At 36.8% G+C, this 21,343-nt stretch overlaps 1 protein-coding gene across 2 annotated transcripts in view; it reads left to right on the plus strand.

Annotated features, from left to right (window-relative positions):
• OLA1 (Obg-like ATPase 1) overlaps positions 1–20,700 on the plus strand; it is a 98,466-nt gene extending 77,766 nt beyond the window's left edge. For both annotated transcript variants that reach the window (XM_017735678.1, XM_017735679.1), the window contains 4 exons: positions 13,189–13,329; positions 13,970–14,066; positions 16,140–16,262; positions 20,178–20,700. In XM_017735678.1, the coding sequence (XP_017591167.1) occupies positions 13,189–13,329; positions 13,970–14,066; positions 16,140–16,262; positions 20,178–20,279 (463 nt within the window). In that variant the 3' untranslated portion in view covers positions 20,280–20,700. The remainder of the gene's footprint in view (positions 1–13,188; positions 13,330–13,969; positions 14,067–16,139; positions 16,263–20,177) is intronic.
• The last annotated feature ends 643 nt before the right edge of the window (positions 20,701–21,343 follow it).

Consider the following 21,343-nt stretch of genomic DNA (forward strand, 5'->3'; position numbering starts at 1 on the left):
TCCTGTTAAACAAAGGGAAGCATTTCCAGTGGGATCTGTAGAGGATATTTGCCTTTTCCCTGTTGCATTGTCCTGGTGCCTTAGAGTTGCTTTGAAGAACACTAACCCAGTGTTATCTCCCTTCTATGTCACTTTCAATTGACAATGATGATGACTTTCCTTGAAGAAAATGTCTCTTGCTCCTGTATTGAACATACTATTTGCATGCAACTTATGTTTGTGTCAAGGTCATTAATGTATTTAACAAGATCAGTCCTGAGTTTGCTCCTGGTGAAGTTTGATTTAGTACCCTAAAAGACCAAGTTGTTCTCCTGTTATCATATCCAGTGCATTGCTCAGTCCCCAGTCTCTACAAATCCACTTTCCCTTCTTCTCCAGCTGAATGAGTAGTTTCACACACAGCACACTATCAAATACTTTATAGATGTATTTCTCCTGCACAGAAAATCATATGTCATATCAATGAGAGAATAAATTTATCAGGACATGCTTTATTTTTTCCTTTAAACCAAATTACTTGTGTTTACCCAAGGTTATTTTCTGTCATCATTTCTTCTTTGATGGTGTCTAAAGACTAAAATTGCATTGTGTATGTTGATTAAGTGACTCTTTGGTGGAGAAATGTATAGACTGTCATGTCCCAGAATAACTGCCCAGTATGATTTTTGAGTATTTTTCTTTTGGCTAGGCCTACTTTTAAACATCCGTTACTTACTAGGGCAGGTCTTTTCCAAACTTAAATTCTATGCTGCTTCTAAAACAGAAGAAAACATCTGAGCATTAGAATAGGAACAGTGCTTTTCATTGAAAATGTCACTGAAATGTTCATAGTTACTGAAACATTTCTCAAAATGTATGTGCCAGAAGAGTGTGGGTGGTTGCCTTAAGCAAATAAAGAGCATTTCTGATGATAAGAAAGCATCTGGACGCAAGTTGAATAATTCACAATGTCCGTAGTGCTTTGGATGTATGTATTATTTTAGTCATCATTCACTTAATTGGATGAAGTGTTTTCAACTGCTGTTTTGGATAGCAGGGATGGATATACAGAAAGTAGAAATCATTTTGTAGAGGCTGTTAGAAGTCTAGATTTTTTTTTTTTTTCTTGGGAGATGATTAATGTTTTACATTTTTAATGACCACGCATTTTATGTCATAGTTTTTCTTTTCAGTGTAACTGTAGATCAGATCACATTCCTTATAGAATATCCCATGCATGTTTGAACTACTTTGAAAAAGTGAAATGATGTGATGTTTAGCTACAGAGAAACGTCAAAAACAATGCATTTATATGATATGAAAGATTTGCAAGCGCAAGCTAGCAATTGATAGTAATATTATAATTAGCTCTTTATAACAGCCTGTTTTTTATTCATGAACATTTTCATTTATGTTGACAACTATCATGTTTGCCACCACACATGGAGCCTTTTCTTTACTTGGAAGAGACTGAACATGAAATTAGTATGTTATTGGGCTTATGTTCTGACTTTCTATTGAAAAATGATTTCTGGGCCAAGTCACAAAAATAAAAGTAACTTGGTTTTTTGATTTGGCTTTTTGATCCTCTTGTTAGTGCTAGTGTTTGTAAGGGTAAAACATACCACAGAGCACTGTAACTTCAAGGTGGAGTTCTTTTCAGTCAAATTATTTTTTTATTGTTGAAATTGCTGAGGGTGTTGAATGCTTCCTAATCCCATAACTGATACAAAAAATGAAGATAGGTAAGCTAACAGTTTTATAATAAATCAAATTTTAGTTTTGTACTTGCAAATAAAAATGTTTTGTGCACACCCACCCACAGAATAAGATTATTTACTTCTGACAGAAATTTACTTTGTCATTCCATTTTCAGCCTTAAAAATCTGTGTCTAACAGATCCTTTAGTCTGTCAGATAAATGAAGCATGACACTGATCCAGATACTTATTCTGGCTTCTGAAAAAAATCAAAGTTGCTGCTCCCCTAGGACAAGTATGTTTTAGTACATGATTCAGACATTGTTCATTTTTTTTCATTTCACCATAGTTTAGACAGGTAAACAGACTGTGTCTGTGGAATTGAACATTTTTGTGACAGCTTTTCAAATTAGTGAAGTACATTTCATACAAGGCATCTCTGCATGCTGTGAAAATCCTGAACTCGTTTAGTGTTTTACTTGGACATGGACATGTTCATATGACAGTACAGTATATGCTGTTGTATTTATTAGACATTGTTTTGGGGAAGTTTATCAGCAGGAGGCAAGATGGAGGCACATCACATTATTTTATGTGAGTGTCTTAGGTACATAAGGTGAGGGTTAGTTTCTAAAGCAGCCTATGAAAAGAGGAGAGGGGAGATGCTTTAAGATGAAAATGAGAAAGGGAACCCTAATTTAAGTCGTCTGAATTGCTCTCAGAAGAGCCTCCTACTTCATTAACTATATAAGGAGCAGAGCAAGATTAGGTATCTAAATCAGGGGTCTGAAATAAAGCCTTGCATTGTTTGAGTTGCTCTAGGTTTAATATTAACCATTCAACTAAACACTTTTGTTGTTATACTGAGAGCTTAGGGGATGTTCTTTCTCTGGATAAATGCCAAAGTTAATTTCTCTTTTATTGAGTAGCCTATGGAATAGGCTAATAGCCTAATAGCAAGTTTGATCTTTTTTTTCATCAAAAAACCCCACAACTTAGCCCAGTGTCGCCAGCTTCTGTGATGCTTTTTACTCATCTCATTAAAATTGTTTCTTAAAACATAGAATTGTAGTATTGTGTGATCACAAAATGTTTGTAAGTAGTTGCTAATGGCCCAAGGCAGCAGGGGGAGTAAGCAGGGTTTATTACTTTAAATCAAATATTCTTATTGTAGTAACATTTGACTCTTGCAATTTTAATACTTAGGTAATTTTTAATAACTGATAGAGGAAGAGAACATTCATGTGAATTCTTTGGTCTGGAGAGGCTCTGCAATTAACATCACACAGGCTAATTCTGGAGAAGTGAGGAAGGCATTTCCCTCTATCTTTCGTGAGAAGGAGAGGATATTTCAGTAAGAGAACTAGGGGGAAATATGCCGACCCAGTTTATTTAGATTTCATTAAATTGTTGTGTGACTTCAGTGAAAGCCAAAACTAACAATGTCACAGTCTGCATTTGTATTACTCATTGCAGGATTTTTAATTAACAATAGAGAAATGCATTACCAATTAGTCTTTATAGTGTCTTATTTCAAGTATTGTTAGTATATATTTATTTCCTTACATGGGATTTTTATGTAGATCTTATTTTTTGTCTGGGAGTATGGCTTGGTATTTGCTTGCATGCACATAGTATATAAAAGAATGAATAAAATAATTTTTAAAATAATAAATAATGAAATAACTTATAAAATGAATTTAAAATTATGTTGTCCATCGTGTATTTCATGTAAACTTTCTCTTGTTAAGGCATCACCTCTTTGGGGTTTTTGTGTCAATACGCTACTTATGAATGGCTTGCAACTTTTTTATGAGTTTATATATTTGAGACTTTACTATAGTTGCATTGATATAAGTTGTCTTATGTTGTCCAGGACTCTTAAGAATACAGTTTTCCGTGTGACATAAAGAAGTCCTGTCAAGAGACAAAACTTAAAATTATCATGCCATAGCGTAAGCCTGACTGTGGAATAGGAACTCTTTCTACTAATCCGTAGTAGTATCTCAGTCATCATCATTTTGCACGTAAGTCTTGTGACAGATCTGTTCCTTCTGCTATAGTTTATGAGTAATTGTTGAATTATTTTGTTATAGTTTTCAAGATAACCTTTCTAAACTATGCATTTTATAAATGCTAGCAGAAGGAATGACAAGATGTAACTTTAAAAGCATCTTTCTGGTCCAAAGTATATGTGCTCAAGTGGGGCTTGTTGTGCCTATAACTAGGAAATGTAATATGCACAGTTTGTTGCAGTCTCTGTTGTTATGTGGGTTCATCAGTAGTTTGGTCTTGACTGTTCTTGATCCTTGCTGACAGCAACAGCCATCTCTTTTTTGTCTTTTTAATTAAGACAGAATTAGTTTTCACAATTGGCAGACCAAGGAGAGCTAGATTGTAAGCCTTTCACATGCCAGCAGGTGCTACAGTGGCAGTGTAGTACCATTCTCCTGATTGATTGTGTCATAATTGATTCTGGTTGTGATACCAATTTATGATTGGTTTTGATTGCTTTAGTGGGGACCATAATTTGGGTAGAGATATTACTGCCATCTTGGAAATTAGATCAGAAATGAAGGTTTTTGAAAGGATTTTAAGATATTTGTTCTTCATGAATGATACTTCTTACAAATGTTTAAAATAGGGTTACCTTGACTGACCTTTTGTTAGATTATATAAGCTGAATAATGTACTGAAAAATCTTTTCTTACTGGGAGCTCTGTATATATCAGCAGAAGAAGTCATCCTGGATTATTTTACTTTTGTCTCTGTCTTTCCATCATCTTGATATTTTTTAATTCAAAGTGGTTGTAGGCCATGAACTTGATTTTTCTGTCATGCATGCTTTATATCTTCTAGATACAGAAATATTTTGTCCATTAACTACTGTCTGTACTTGATTCACAGGTCATGTTCTGTGGTATTATTTCTTTCACCGTTACCACATCTTGCAAACCAAAAAGTTTCATGTCAGTTAAGCCAAGTCTTTATATGAAATATGTTCAAAAAGTGGTTGGTCATACGTATAGAGTTGTAAGTATTGTGTCCTGATGTGTTTTTAGCATACCATTAAACAGCTACTGTCTCTGGGTAGTTCTCTAGACCAGGTAAGCTGAGAACCCTCTGCTACTACCATATTATGTTAGTTTGTTAACAGAACTATGTCTTGAGGGCACAAAGTGCTTTGATAGGGATTTTCGGAATATTGCCTTGTTTTTTTAATTCCCCTGTCAACCAGTGTTTTCTGCCTAGAAGAATCAATTTATAAGTGATCTCATATGGGATAATTTCTACTCAGGAGTCCTGCTATTTATATGAATTCTTCAATAATAAATAACAAAATTGCTGATTGAACTTGGCTCCATGGCATTGGTGTTTTTTTGGGTGGTAGGCTAACTTAAGACGCCCTTGTAGGGTGTCCTTGGTAGTCTTCACCTGTTCCTGCAGCACCCTTCTGTTATATTGGCACAGCCAGTTCTACAAATATGTGGGGAAGTGAACTGGTCCATTTTAAAAGACAACGGCTGGAGAGGGGGGCTATGAAAGAACTAAATTCTCCCTCTGAAAGCTGCTTGTTTACTGGATTATTTTTGGTGGTGAACAGCTTGAATATGCCTACAGCGAGTGCTGGTAGGGGCCCTGCTCCACATGCAGCTGATAGCAGAAAGGCAAGTGTAACATCTGGACGGGTAGGGAATGGGCTGAGAAGCTCATGTCCAGGTTCTGAAAACGTTTCTTTAAAATCTGGGATGCAACATGAATAAAATAGTAGGTGCAATACTAGTCACCCTGTCTAACAAATGATTTTTGTCCTTGGTAGTCTTCACCTGTTCCTGCAGCACCCTTCTGTTATATTGGCACAGCCAGTTCTACAAATATGTGGGGAAGTGAACTGGTCCATTTTAAAAGACAACGGCTGGAGAGGGGGGAGATGAAAGAACTAAATTCTCCCTCTGAAAGCTGCTTGTTTACTGGATTATTTTTGGTGGTGAACAGCTTGAATATGCCTACAGCGAGTGCTGGTAGGGGCCCTGCTCCACATGCAGCTGATAGCAGAAAGGCAAGTGTAACATCTGGACGGGTAGGGAATGGGCTGAGAAGCTCATGTCCAGGTTCTGAAAACGTTTCTTTAAAATCTGGGATGCAACATGAATAAAATAGTAGGTGCAATACTAGTCACCCTGTCTAACAAATGATTTTGCAGAATTATTGGGGATTTAAAATAATGGCCATGATAGAGATCAAGGCTCTGGGAGAACTTGCTTTGACACACATGAGGCAGAGAACCTGGGATTACTTACATTTCAAAGGAGAATGTTAAGGAGTTATAAACCCATCTATAATAAATGTCAAATGACAGTGTTGATCAGGAACCTCTATGATTCTTTTTTGATACAGTGTAAATTGAAATTACAATGAAGTTAAAAAATGTGAAATCTGGATGTGGTAGAATGAAATATTTATATACCCATTCTGTCATAAGATTCCTTAGATCGCTGGATGTGTGGCAAGTCCCCAAAAGGCAAAGAATTTTAAGGACTGTTCCTCTTCCTGTTTCAAGGCTCAAGTCAATCTGTGTTAGGAGGTGGGAGTGGTATCTAACGTGTGAGATGGGTTCTCTACGAGGGCCTCTTGTAAGGTTCAGCTGGATGCAGTGACTAAACACTGGAGGTGGTACAGACATCGGACTGTGGGAAGTATTGAGGAGCTTAAAGCATTCAGGATGTGCAGGACAAATGGCAGTGCTGAGTTCCTGAAGCTCTTGTCCTGAGGGGCTCAGAGGAGGCTCTTGGCCGGAGAGCAGCCCAGTGTGTGGAGGCAGTGCTTTTGTTCTGAACCAGTTATAGAAAGCGTTTGCAGGTGAGGGCTGGGAAAAGGCCTTTAGAAATCGAAGGATTGCTGTTTCATCTGGCCAGCTGGGAACGGGGAATAAAAAAATAAACTCATAAGCATCACTGATGATTTAAGATGTGATTGCCAAGGTCTGTAATAGGTACTCCCAAACCTTCTGTAGATTTGTCATCTTCATAAAAAACTTACCATGGTGAGGAAGAAGGTGCCTTTTTACTCTGTAATGTTTTCCTGTTTTGTCATCCTTTCTCCTTATGTAATGCAAGAAGAAAGGGATGCTCAGAGAAAGGCAGGTAGCAATAAAGAGTTAGAGCACAGTGCTTCAATACAGCAGAGTGAGAACCACCTGTGCTTTCCACTTCCCCTTCTTTACTTTTGTCACAGACCATTTCTGTGATACAGTCATTATATACACTCGTTCTGTTATTTTTACCATTCCATCCTTTGTTAATTATAGAAATTTGAAACGAAAGCTTACTGAAGCTGTGACTCTTTCTGATCTCTATAAGCATACGTATACATATTATCCTCATCTGTGTGTAGCACTGAGAACAGTGGGACCTGATCTCCATGGAGTCTGTGCACGCTACCAGAACGGAAGGGAAGGACATCACCTAGGCACTGTGCCATGCAGTGCTGGTGCTTAGGTAGATTAGATCTTCTCCCATCCTACGAAATCAACTAAACCTAGTGGTCCTCACAGTTTTGGGACTTGGCAAAAGAAACAATTGTTGCCTAACTCATCATCATTTTAGATAATTTGTGGATAATGGATGAGGTTTCAAAAGAAAAAAGAAATCCACAAAGAAGAGAGAAGAAACAAGGTATTTTTGAGTTGATGTATTTGCTTTCAATTTCAAGAAAAATGTTGGAACAATTCAATTTCTTAATCCCCTAAAAGCAACCCAGTTGTCTTCACAAATTCATGTTGATTGTTCATTACTTGTCTAGATTGTCAGATGAGTCTAATATTTTGTTTGTGGTAAATTTAATTGCATGTAGTAAAAAAATACACTGCATATTGGGATTTTTATTAAGCCTTTAAAGGCTTCAGTGCCTTACAACATTCTCAAAAACAAGATAGGAAATATTGGCTAGATGGAAACTACTGGAAGTTGAATGTGCAAGACTGGTTGGAAGATGATACACATAGCATGGTTATCAGTGGTACACTTTCCAAACAAAGGATATCTCATTATGAGATCTGCAGAAGCAGCTACTGGTTGAATACTGTTACATATTTCCATTAATGAGCTGGATGGTGAGCGCTCTTGTTAAATCTGTAGATACCTCTCAATCTAGGAGATGTCCATATATGTGTAGAAAAAAATTAGAATTTAGGAGCATCTCAAGAAATAGAAGGAATCATTAGGGAAAAATAGCCACAGTGCAACTCCTGAGAAGGATTTTATATGGGAATAATCAACTATGCAAACATAGTATTAAGAATAGCTAGTCAAACAGGGTCATGCAATAAGTTATAACCTGAGCATGAGATAATGTTGCAGTGCTGTCACAAAAAAGCAAATGCTAGACTGGGTTTAATAAAAAGGAAAATCACCTGAAAAATGAGTTAATCCTCTAGGTGTTTTTTATGTTTATAAGACGTTATTGAAAGCTCTGAGAAGTGCATCAGATACCGTGTGTTTTCAGAAACTTTTAGACCAATTGAAGAGAGTCCAAAAAAAAAGGTTCAAAGTTAGAGGGTAATGTGTGGAAAAGCTCAAAATAAAAACTGCCTAAAATTTTTAAGATATAAATAGGGAGCATTTATTCCGGGTCCACAGCCTATAGGCTCAGTTTAACTAAAAGAAAGGTAGCTTAGGCTACACCTATGGAAAACTTCTCAACAGTAGGGAGCAAACACTAAACAAATTGAGTTTAGGTTTTAAAAATCAGGCTTGCTCAGAACTGCCAACAAGAAGAGCCTGTTGGAATTTCTAAGTCCTCTTGTTCTCATTCCTATCTGTGGATTTTTTCAGTCTTTTGTGTATTTTGATCATTTAGTTTGATCTTATCTACATTTGTTTCTTTCCTTCTTGTGCTGCCTGGTGTTTTCTTTTTCCCTGCCATGCTCTTTTGTTTCTGCCATTTTCTCTTCATAGTTCAGGTGTAGAACAGAAAAACAATTGTTTCTCTTCTATGAGTTAGATGGCTTTTTGGTCTTGGTTGTACAAAAGCATACTTTGACAAATCACCTTTCTTCTCAGGGGTCAGTTTTTCAGATCATCTTGTCTTACAAGTGTCCACTGAGCTTAAGTTTTCTCTGCAGCTTCTCTCTTCCATCACTACTTCAGATTTCCATCTGAACTCTGTCCTTGTTCCCAGCTGGATCTCTCATGTGAAACTCTCTCAAATATTGATTTGTAGGTAATGTACATTCTGCAACTTTTATACCTTTTTATTTTGGTTGGCTGCAGGTTTTGGTTTCTTCTGCCGCAGTAAGCATCACCATTTTAAAGTGAAGGCTCTCCCTTCTGCACAGCTCCCCTTTCTGGTGCTCTTTGCTTATTGGCCTTCTCAGTGAGTGCCCTCATTTTTAAACCTTTCTCCAAGGTCTTCTGCATCCTGATTTAGGATTAGGAGTTAGCTCTGGTAGTTGTCCTGATCCATCTGCACTTGAAGTCACTGGCACCTGTGGTTTATTAGATAGGCTGATAATGCTGCTGATATTCCTTGAGTCCTTATCAAACAACAGTCACAGTGTTAGGTGGAAATGAGCATCTGAATTCCTCTTCAGTGTTTTCCTGATGAGAATTTTGAGTGCTGCCTTCAGTTGCAAGTTTATGAGATCTGGTTTTGCACTTGCCTTGGTTTTGTTCTTGTGTCAGGCTTTTACACAGTTGTAATATGCTTTTCTGCTTGCTGTCACAGAATGAATGGATGTCTTGCTGTCTCTTGGGTCTGTATTTTTTTCCAGAAAATATATTTTGTCTGGTTTTTGGCATCAATCAGATTTGAATTCAGGAACCATCTGTAGTTGCTGTTGGCACACTCTTCTGCATGCGGAAGGGAGGAACCAAGCCACCTCAGTCAGGAAAGTCTGTTGGATGTTGAAGAAATCCTGTGCTGTTACACTGTTTCACTTGGTTTTCAGTTTACTTTGTTAAGAAGGGTTTTCATCTTGAGCAGTTTCTTGTTTCTTAAAGTAGTTTCAGCGGTTAATCATGGTCATTGGTGCTGCCAGTTCTACTTTTTGATAGTTTTTTACTTTTCATTTTGTTACATGTTAGTGTGCAGTGGAGTTTTTTAAGTGTCAAAAGTCTTTAAGCATAAAATCCAATACTCTTCATTATTCATTTTCAAGTATAGCGTGAAGTAACGGAGAGATACTCCAGGATTTGCTTATCTTAACAAAGGCCCAAAATGAGTGTACTAATGCTGTCCTTTTACAGACATAAATAATTTTCTTTGGAAAAATTATGTGCTCAAATAAAACAGACTTTGACAATAATTGTTACTATTTGTTAAGACCATTTTGTTCTGTTTGGCACACTTGGTTATCCCTAACAGGAAAGCAAACGTCCACTATTATTTTATTGATTATTAATTAAGCATTCTGCTTTGGGGAAAATGTAATTTTGAAATATATCAATATTTATATTTGTTTACTTTTTTGTTGATTTTTCTTTATTTTGATCACATTTAGGGGAATTCCTTGGTGCTTTTTAGTAATTCCTGTGACATTGAAAGTCACAGAAGTAAAAGATTCGGGCAGAGAACCTGACTGTACAGAGTAGGATGCAGTACCTTATTCTTTTAGTGAGGCTGTAGCAGGTCTGATGTCAGTCACTTCAGAGACCTTTAGACCTCAGTGCTCATTTACTGCTAAAATGTACCAGCTCTGCTCCTGCATTATGAAGATCGTCTGTCAACACTTTGAGATTTTCTCCTTTGTTATTAAGCTTGTGATGCTCTACACTGTCAGGTTTTTTGCCAATTATAGTTAAGGTACAATGGTGTATTCACTGGATCAAAGTCTCACACTGGCGGTAGAGGAATGATTTGTAAGTCTTTATTCATCTGAATCGTACAATAGAATACCTGAGGAATGCAAATAATCCCTCTAAGGACTCAATAGAAAAGCTGTTAAAATGACAGTCTAAGACTATTATTATTCTGAATTGGTGTTTTAGCCAAAGTAATTATTTCTTATCTTGTTGTTCCACAATAGTTCTTAGTTTATTAGTTATGATGACCATATTTACCAAACAGAATTTGAATCCAATTTTTGACATTATTTTCGTGCTCATTTCACTTTTTCAAGCTTACACATTTCATTCCATCTTTCTTCACTTGTCACATTATTTAATTAGTCTAGAGACCAGCGTTAGATAATTCCTTTAAAAACCATCTATAAAGGATGTACACACATATGTTGAAGTACACTTACAACTTGTAGATTCATTTTGAGATGTATTTTCTGTAAAATGTTGGCATTTATAAGCTCTGAACTTCCATATCCAATTTGTTAGCCAAAATAAATTAGTTAACTACAAATGTCAGTCTTAGAAGTGCTGTTAAATGTCACATGTCACATTGAGAAACACACCTTAATTGTGATTTTCAGTTCAGATGTTTCTGAAGGCAGTAGTATTTCAGTATCAGTCCTGGATACCAGACTATGTTTTCACTGGATAACTGGAGGTAAAAAAAGATTAGTATAATGAGGATTGAAAAACACTGGCCGGGTATTTACATAAGTAAATGATAGAAGACCAGCATTATATAACAAACGTGTGAAAACTGTTGAGTGAACTTCTATATTCTTTGTCCCATCTAAAACCCTACTCAGTCGGCCATGCACTTAATCTCATAATAGCTCTGATCCCCTGCTATTTTCTTTGACAAATGTGTGTTGATGAACTTGTGGTTCAGTTCATTTTTTTCTGAAGTGACATTTGCATTGGTTATTTAAAGGCTTGCAGGCCACAGTTTCAAAGCACTTTAGTATAATAGCAGTTAAAACCTTAGTCTAAATCTTGCAGATTAGCAGGACTAAGAAAAAGAACTCAGCAAGCATAAAGCCCTGTGCTGTATGGTGGGTGCTTCAGGTCTGAAACATCGCTGGCACCCAAAGTAGTATGTTTTGTAATTTGATTATTCGTGTACAGGAAGTATTCCCGTGGCACTTGTGTTTGCTGAGCATAGAGCTGTCATTCTTACCATTCATACCTGTTCAGAAAGTGTCCTATTAACAGTAGTGAACTCCTTGCAGGTGATTTATAAATGTTCCCTTAAAATAAATACTTGCAGTCATGAATATGATGCTTATGTTTAAAGATTTTTTAAACACCATCCATTGCTGTAAATTTTTCACAGAATCACAGGATATTTTGAGTTGGAAGGGACCCACAAGGACCACTGAGTCCAGCTTCTGACCCTGCACAAAACATCCGCAAGAGTCACACCATGTGCCTGAGAGCACTGTCCATCTGGGTGAAGAAACTTTCTAACACCCAACCTAAACCTCCCCTGACACAACTTCAGGCCGTTCCCTCGGGTCCTGTCACTGGTCACCACAGAGAAGAGATCAGTGCTGCTCCTCCTCTTCCCCTCACAAGGAAGCTGTAACTGCAGTGAGGTCTCCCCTCGGTCTCCTCTTCTCCAGGCTGAAAGACCAAGCGGCCTCAGCCGCTCCTCATACGGCTCCCCCTCAAGGCCCTTCACCATCTTCGTTGTGATTCTTTGGACGCTTCTCTATAGTTTATTACCTTACACTGTGGTACCCAAAAGTGCCCCCAGCACTCGAGGTGAGGCTGCCCCAGTGCAGAGCAGAGCAGGACAATCCCTCCCTTCAGGCACAGCCCGGCTGGTGATGCTGTGCCTGATGCCCCCAGGACACGCTTGGCCCTCCTGGCTGCCAGGAGGCTGCCAATTTTGTTAACTTTAGAGTAGGATAATGAACATTCAAGAACTAACATCATACATTTGTAGCTCTAAATTTGTTGTTTCATTCAACTAAAAAAAAATTATGAACAACAAACTATTGTGAATGCTGCCAGTTATTGAAGATGAAGAGGGATAGGGAATTTTTTTCTTTATTTAAAAATAATCATACTATAGTGTCCGGAAGCTTTGTCCTGGGACAACAGTAGAAAGGTGGGAAAAACTAGTAGAAACATGGGCGTGTATTGATCAGCTATGGCATACTCCAAGATCAGTAGCCAGAAAAAGCAGGTGCAGCTTTCTGTATAGGAGTGTGGTGTTCTTCTCTTTCTCTAACATCAGCAGCCTCACCTCCTGAAATGCCTTTTTTTTTAAATTTAAAAAAAAGTCAGGAAAAACTGAAAGCCCTCAGTTTTACTGCATTTGATAAACATTATTCTTGGAAGTACATTTTTCTCGCAGAAAGTTTTATTCACTTTTTAGATTGCAAGTACTTAACCTCTACCAAACACCTAGTTATTGTCCCAAATTATGCCTATTTCTGATAGATTAAATGCCAAACAGAAACCAAGAAACAGTGAAATGTTAATGGAGTACACCTGAAGCAATTGCTGCCTGTTAATGCCTTGACCTTGGAAAGCAATACACAAAAAGATGGCATCATAAATCCGTGCAATTCTTATGAATATGTATGTGCTACTTGATAATAATGAATGTGGTACAGCCATGCATGCACTACAAGATAATGTTGTGCCCTTTGTTGTCTACAGGTTGATAAAAATTAAAGAGTGGGTGGACAAGCACGACCCGGGTGCTTTGGTCATTCCTTTTAGTGGGGCCTTGGAACTCAAGTTGCAAGATATGAGTGCTGAGGAGAAACAGAAGTATCTGGAAGAGAACATGACACAAAGGTTAATTAGCATAACTTGCGCTGATAGAATAATAAATGACAGAGTAATTACCATTATAAAGAGAGAATCTTCTCCTTTCTTTACCATGAGACAGAGTGAAAAGATTTATTTTAAATTAAGTTTTTAACTGTCATCTGTCATCTCTGTACAGTGTTTTAATTATAACATAGGTATTAGTTATGTATATTTTTGAGAAGGAATGATCACCAAAACTGTTTCGTCATCCATGGGGAATAAGGACACTGGAGAAAATTTTGTCATAATTTTCTGAAGAACTATAATAAATTGTTTCAATATTGAATTTCAGTCAAACAGATATGCTTTCATGACCTGGAGTCCTGAAAATTGCCTGGGACCAAGAGTGCTGCCTCATAGGGTGATTTATATTTATCCCATGTTTCTGTAGCCTGCCAAATAAACAAATCAAAATACTATCTTTACGATTCTGCAGTAAAAAAGTAGTTCTTCTGAGGAGAGTTCAAAGTAAAAGGCTACTGCAATTATAGCTCTGTTTAAAAGTAGACCTAGGATCTTCAAAATATGTGATGTCTTTCCACGTAAATTGATTACTTGGCACATTTAGCTGTTTTATGTGTATATGCTGAATGAATTGGATTCCTTCCCCCTTTTTTTTTTTCAGTGCTTTAGCAAAGATCATTAAGGCTGGATATGCAGCACTCCAACTAGAATACTTTTTCACTGCAGGCCCAGATGAAGTGCGTGCATGGACCATCAGGGTAAGATTCATACTTATTCATCAGCTATATCCAGTTCCACACTATTGAATTCAGATTGATATCACTGACTTTGAAGTTTGTCATGGTGGCGGTTAGCTAGTCATTACAGATGAGGTTTTTGTCCAGGATAACTTTAATTATTTGTGAGCTGCTGAACAGTGAAAGTGGAGCTGCATTGATTGAGGCAGGTAACAATTGATTCTGCCTATTACATAGTCTGAATTTCTTCATCCTGTAGAATCTGTCTACCCTCCTCCTGTGGTCAGAGATAAGACGTACCAGTATTGTGCTTGCTTAATCTGTGTGACTGGGTTTGTCTGCAGTGAAATTGATGTTGCTTTTCATTTTGTATTCACTAAGTTTGTTTGGGTTGCGGATGGTTCATTCCTCCTGTGCTTTGCTGGGATTACATTTTCAGCAATAAAAGCAATATAACGTCATTATATTCCTCGTGGATACACAGTTGGGCTCAAAATCCTAAAATCAGTGTGCAGTAATTCAGGTCTTTTACTGGCTTCAGTATTTAGACCTAGTTTATTTTGGTGGTTTTATATGTTTATCTGGGAACTTACGTAATGCCTAAAACGCTATTATGTATTTTAAATGTTGATGTAAAATGGTTATAGCCATAGAGATCAACTAATTTATTCCCAGAGGACAGTAAGAGCTGAGCTGTAGTGGTTTGCCCTTGAATGTAAATATGTTGTAATATAAAGATTGATACTGAAAAAATATTTTGGAATGTGTACAGTTGCAAACACTTAAAAATTACAACAATGGCAACTTTTGGAGGTGCAGTTCAGTCTTTGAGCTTCTGTTTTTTGCATCAGTGTATTTAGGGCTGTGCAATGAGTTTCAGTGCTGTATTTAATTTCATTCACTGGAATTAATTTGTTTTCATTAATCAACATAATTTCCTGTAAATTTATATTTTTAATAGTACTGCTACAGATGTTTGTGTATGTTTTAGCACATTAAACTTATTTTCTTATAAGCATGCATGGGGGTTTTTTTTATAGTTTTTTCCCCTCATCTCTGTTTACATGATAACTGCTTGCTAAAGTCCCTGAAATAGCAACCAGAACAATATAAAAGCAGGAGTTTTGTTGTTCTGATTCTTGCTATAGTTTTTAAAAGCACATTGTGAAATTCCACTGTTTTCAGTAGAAGTGCTTGCTCTTTCTTTATTAGAGAATTTGAAAGCTGGTTTATCTTAAGACTGATTGTGAGTATCTTTGATTTAATGTGCAAAGATATTTAGTCAGGTAAGCATCAGTGAGTAGCCATATTAACCCAATACATCTTTTATTGTAAAAACTGTGCTTTACAGTGTCAGACTCCTTAGCACTTTAACATGCTTTATTAAGCAGCCTTTAGGTCACCATTATTGCTCAAATTTCTCTCCATGGTTGTATGTGCACAGAATGTATGTCCTTGTAATTTAAAGCATGCAGCTATAATGCATTCTCCTCTATTGCATAAACTTAAATTTTCATATAGTTGTCTGTCATTTTTTATTTTTTAGCGATTCAGTTGTTGATGTTTGGGTAAGAATACTCAGTTTGTTCTATATCAAACTTACTAAAATTATTCTGAAATAAAAATAAGCTAATGTGTACAGCTTGACATCCATATGTCATTTCTCACTGCAAACGTTGTTTGCCATGAATGTTATCATTTAATTGAAATTATTTGGATGTAAGTGAAACTCTTGAGTAATTCAGATTTCAAAGTTATTTAAAAACCTTTATCTTCCTCACTTTCTGTGTAGAAAGCTAGGGGTCAAAGCGAATCTCACAACAAAACACAGTCATAGCTTCTAAAATCAATACTGCTGTTGATACCTATTAGGAAAAACAAAGCTGCTGTTCTTTAATGTCGGTTGGTTTATCTGTGACGAAGGCACTGTCTGTGTCCTGGTATTGAGGATTGCCCAGCTGCATGTGTGACATTTTAGCTGATATGAAACAAAGTTTCAGCGGATCCTGAAAGCATATAAAAAAGGAGAAACCTCTTCCCTGCAATCAATCTTCTTAAATGCCATTAATTTTCTTCTGGTCTTTCCTTTGACAGAAAGGGACGAAGGCTCCTCAGGCAGCAGGGAAGATTCACACAGATTTTGAAAAGGGATTCATTATGGCTGAAGTAATGAAATATGAAGATTTTAAAGAAGGAGGTTCAGAGGCTGCTGTCAAGGTGAGCTCCCCATCTTTTTCTTCTCCCTCCATATGTACCATTTTTCCATTTCAAATCTGATTTTTCGCTGGAAAGTTCTTAATGCTAAGTGTATCTTCAGTCACCTCTAGCAATAGACCAAAATCCATTTTCATCTTTTACTTAAGAAAGAGTTCAAATGCAACAACTTACTGGACAGGAATGCAATTATTTCAGTATCCAAGATATAACAGTGCATGGACTACATGTCAGCACTAAGACCAAATGTTATGCTAACGTGTTGGGGTGTTTTTCTCTCTGTTTACATATTAGTGTTCAGAATTTAATATGCTTTAAAACTAACTTGTTTTTGAAAAATCAGATTTTTAAGATGAGAGAGATTTTTTGAATTGCTTCTAAAAGGAAACAAGAAACATTGAAAATCTGTTTCTTCTAAAAATGTGTCCTCTTGTTTTGAGTTTGGAATAAAGGTATTATAAATGTCAGATGCAAATGGTTAAGAAAATACTATATTATAAAATTGTACCCTTTTTTTCAGGATTAGTGGGTTCCACTTCTAGGCTCTGATAAGCATAATTAGGACCTTAAAAATTACTGTTTCAGTGTTTCATTCAATTGCCCTTTGATCTCTTACTCAAAAATGCTATGCCTTACTTTGATCATTCGGGGTGGCTACTATGTGCTGAATAGACAGTGAAGATATTTAATGGAAAACTTTTTTCCTTGAGCCTATGTTTCTTTGTGGTGACACTTGTATTGAGAAGAGTTTCATCTGCTTTCTCAACACTAGAGGGCAGAGACTGCTCGGGTGCCCAAAGTTGTGCCCTTTTAGAACTGACAAATTATATCTGATTTGAATGTTATTAAGTATGAAATGAACTTGTACATGGCAAAAAATGTCATAAGGAAAGCTGCTCTTCTCTGCATTGCTAATGCATTATTTCCTCCTTCTTTAAGGAGAGAAACTTACCTTTATTTCGTACACATTTGATTTCTCATTTGGCATTTTTGACGTTTTCTTAAGATTTGTATTTTATTAAATTGCAATTACAAGGCACATTAGTTTGATTTACTCAATCTCAGTATTTGAAGGTTCCTACACACAATAATGTGTTAAAGAATTTAAAAGGTTCAGCTTTATTGTTTGCTATTTGATAGCTTGAAAGGTATGCAAAACTATGATTTCAAATTCAGCCTATTCTCAGTGGTATCACTAAGGAAGATCATACTGAGCAGCGGGACTTTAATAGGTTTGTTTGAACCCCAGGAAGTGAGGGGAAAAAATCCTGTATAATTGGTTCGTTGCGGCATGTGAACTGCTTTGTGAAAAGGGAAGTAGAGTTGTAGTTGTAAAGGGAAACCACAGCTATAAATAAATCTAATATTCTGCAGTCAGAAACCACTTCACATAACTGAGATTCAAATTTTGCGACCATCAGTTTTTGATGCTCAAGTATGAGTGTTTTCCTTGAGAGGCTGCATCAGTTAACACCTATTAAATTAATCAGTATTTTGCTTTATATTTTTATTTGCTTTTCACAATGTGAAATTCTAAAAATCGAGCTTCCATGCTCAAATCATATTTAATGATTAAATTTTTATTGTTTATGAAGTATCTGTAAAACAAGCAGATTTTCATTTGTTACTCAGTTTTAAAATCAAGGTTAGGAAAAAACCTTGTTCTTGGAATAAAGTGTCATATTCCTCTGGTCTTTTCTAATTTGCATTTAATACAGTGTTTCATGCTGTAGACAATACTAATTACTTTTATATTGCTGGTAAATTTTAAAATGAAATTTAGGCACTTTTAGGAGTCATCTTAAATAAAAGTGGTAATGGTAGTTGCTTGCTTTGTATGTTATCAAGTTGATCGATTTTTAAGTTTGATTTTGTGTGTGTTTAACACCAGTACAGCATAACTAATTTAATGCCAGTGCTGTGAACTATACACTGAATAGCTCTGTGTGGGCTTTGTAGTCTACAGGGATATCACATTATTAGCAATCATATCTGCTTAGGCAAAGCTGGCTTCTACAGATGGCTGCTTTCAAGTGCAAATGAACTGGTTAGACGTGTCTTGTTTAATACATACTCAAGATTCACAAATGGGTATTGATTTTTTCAACCAGTGTTTCTGATAGCAATGGAAATGGATTAAATGGTCTCTAGAGAATTTAAAGGAACACTGTCACTTTTAATTAACTGTAAACTGGTAACAAAAATACATAAACTTACATTAGTGTATCAAAATGTATTTAATTAAAGAAATCTATGCCACATTGATAGTGCACACTACTGTGCTAAAAAAATCTGTTGTGTTACTTTGTGGAGGACAGTTTTTTCTACAAATATTTGTGAGTAATAAATGTATTCAGCTGTAAAATGTTTCTGTACCTGTGCCTGCAGCTTACGTTTTCTGATGATTTTTACAGCACTGTTTTATTAGTATTTATGCCATCAATTAGTCTAATTACTCTTGACTTTAAGCATTATTAGGATCTTCAAAGGAAAGAACTTGAAAGGAAAAATTTTACAGTCTAAACAGATTTCCAGGGGAAAGAAGTAGGAAAGCATTTGCAAAGTACTATTTTTTATGTATCAATAATGTCGCATGGGGTAAGGTCAATTACTATTTCAGTATATATTTATTGTTGGGGCTATCTTAGCTGCAGTTTTCCATAGGCTAGCATCACTGGGAACAACATTTAAATAAGGAATGACAGCAACAAGGTTATCAAGCCTCTAAATTTCTAGGCAGCAATATGGGGAAATGTGTTGCTTTTCAGAGCGGGTTTTGTGAAAGAAAGGTGTCCAAGTTAACTGTGTACCATTAATCTGATCTGTTCTACAGCAACTAAGGTCATTAGTTAACAGCTTTCCTGTAATGGGATCTTAGCATGCCACCACTGTGATAGTGTCATTGAGAATAATGGCACAGTGAGGTCTTGCATGGAAGCACTTTCTCCTGCAAGAGGAAACTTCAAAACAGGAATGGTTATTGAACTAAAGCAGAAGCTCTCAACTTTTCCATATTGTAGACACTTTTCAAGATAAATGCTTCTGCAGACCACCTCCCGCCCAGCCTGTCAGGCCTGATGCCACAGCCTCTGTAATACTGTGTTTAATTATGATGAGATAACAGTAGAAAAATATAATAATAAATTCTAATGTAGAAAGTACTGATGTTTAATAGATTTCTTGCCTATTTTCTGCTCTCCTCAAGTACAGCATTTTAATAATGAATTTTCTTTTCATGTCTTTGGTCCATATGCCTTTTCCTGTATCCTCGTTTCACAGCCTATCTCCTCTTCTATCTGTCCTTCTGAAGCAAATTCCTTCTAAAGGAAATTTCTGACAGTAGAGCTGAGCCTGCATTTTGTGCTCCTCAGCCCTTCATTATGTGGGCACAAGCAGACAAGAGAGCCCCACTCGAAGCCCGAGCCCGGCGCAGCTGTGCCTCTTGCAGGGTGTCCCCATGGTCAGTGGGGACAGGACCCTCCTGCCCGGCGCTCGGGAAGCTGGGCAGCCATGGCACGGGCTGCTGCTGACTGCCCTTTCCAGCAACGCTGCTTTACATTCCTGCCACCAGTGTTTGCCATCTGCAGGGTTTTCAGATGAAGGAAAAGAAAGCCAAATTGAAAAAAGAAGAAAAAAAAGGAACTGTTTTAGTGTCCTTTGTCTTGCCAGGCTCTACCACTATATAATGCAGGTGCACTTTAAGCACTACAGATCCAGTGGAGGCTAAATTACTTTCATATATATTTTATATGTATGTCAAACCAAGTGATGTCAAACTGAGGAGTATTGTGACTGTCAAACTCTAAAGCTGAAGTATTACCATTTCTTTACAAAATGTATTTAAATAATTGCCATTTGAAAATACTATAAAATGTCTAATGAAATAACCCATTTTCCTTTTGTCTGTTCCATTTACAGGCTGCTGGAAAATACAGACAACAAGGCAGAAATTACGTAGTAGAGGATGGAGATATTATCTTCTTTAAATTTAATACACCTCAACAACCCAAGAAGAAATGAGTATCAGATGTTGTTTGCTCAGAAATGAACTGTGCTGCTTCAAAAAGCATATGAATTTTTATTTGGAATTGGAATATCTGGAAACAAAAAGCATACAGTTTCTACCTAGGGAACCTCCCTTCCCCCCAGTGAAATTATTCTTGTTTGTTTTGAATTAAAATATGGCACCTCCAGCAAACATGCAAGTTCACTAAATGTGAACAGCTTTGCATTTCAAACGATTAAGACCCTACTCCAAATTGTAGAAGCTTTTCGGGAACCATATTACTCTCATGATACTTCATTAATCTCCATCATGTATGCCAAGCCTGACACGTTTGACAGTGAGGACAATGTGGCTTGCTCCTTTTTGAATCTACAGATAATGCATGTTTTACAGTACTCCAGATGTCTACACTCAATAAAACATTTGACAAAACCAGCCTTGGTGTGTTTGGGGATGTCTGTATTGACTGACTGTGGTGTGCTGAATGCGATACGGCACCTGGTGGATGCTGATTACAGAATTTTAAGACGTGTATGATACAGTAACTGGCAGTGTGGGGCAGCTGCAATTGTATCTTGAAAGTGAGTCTTTCATGGGAATCAGAAGATTAGGATGCCAATGATTTGTCTCAAAAAAGTTAATGAATTTGTAGATGGACGTTCACTGAAAGATGATAGTAAGGATAATAATGATGGCAGCATAAATGATTTTTACTGGAGAGAGGAAATATATGTAGAAAAATGATGTTATCTGTGAGACTGAGGCTTTTTTGTTCAAATAATTTCGAAAGAGTATTTCACTCTTACCTTGAAATTAATAAATCACTGAGGATGGAGCAGTAGTACCTGTAGTTGTGTGTTGTCCTCTGAGGTCTGGCTTTGAGGCCAGGTGAGGGTGAAAGAGATAGTGCTCTGAAGGAAGAGGTCACACTGTGCTGGATAGGTGAGTTGTTCTGCTGAAATGAGGTTACAGCTGGCAGTACCTTTTTACCTCTTTACTTTTTAACCATGAAGGAGAGCTGGTCACTTTGGGTAACAGAAAAATAAGGTGTTGGCAAAAATAAAACGAAGTTTGTTCT

The sequence above is a fragment of the Corvus brachyrhynchos genome, unplaced genomic scaffold, assembly GCF_000691975.1.
Source record: "Corvus brachyrhynchos isolate BGI_N302 unplaced genomic scaffold, ASM69197v1 scaffold255, whole genome shotgun sequence".
NCBI lineage: Eukaryota > Metazoa > Chordata > Aves > Passeriformes > Corvidae > Corvus > Corvus brachyrhynchos.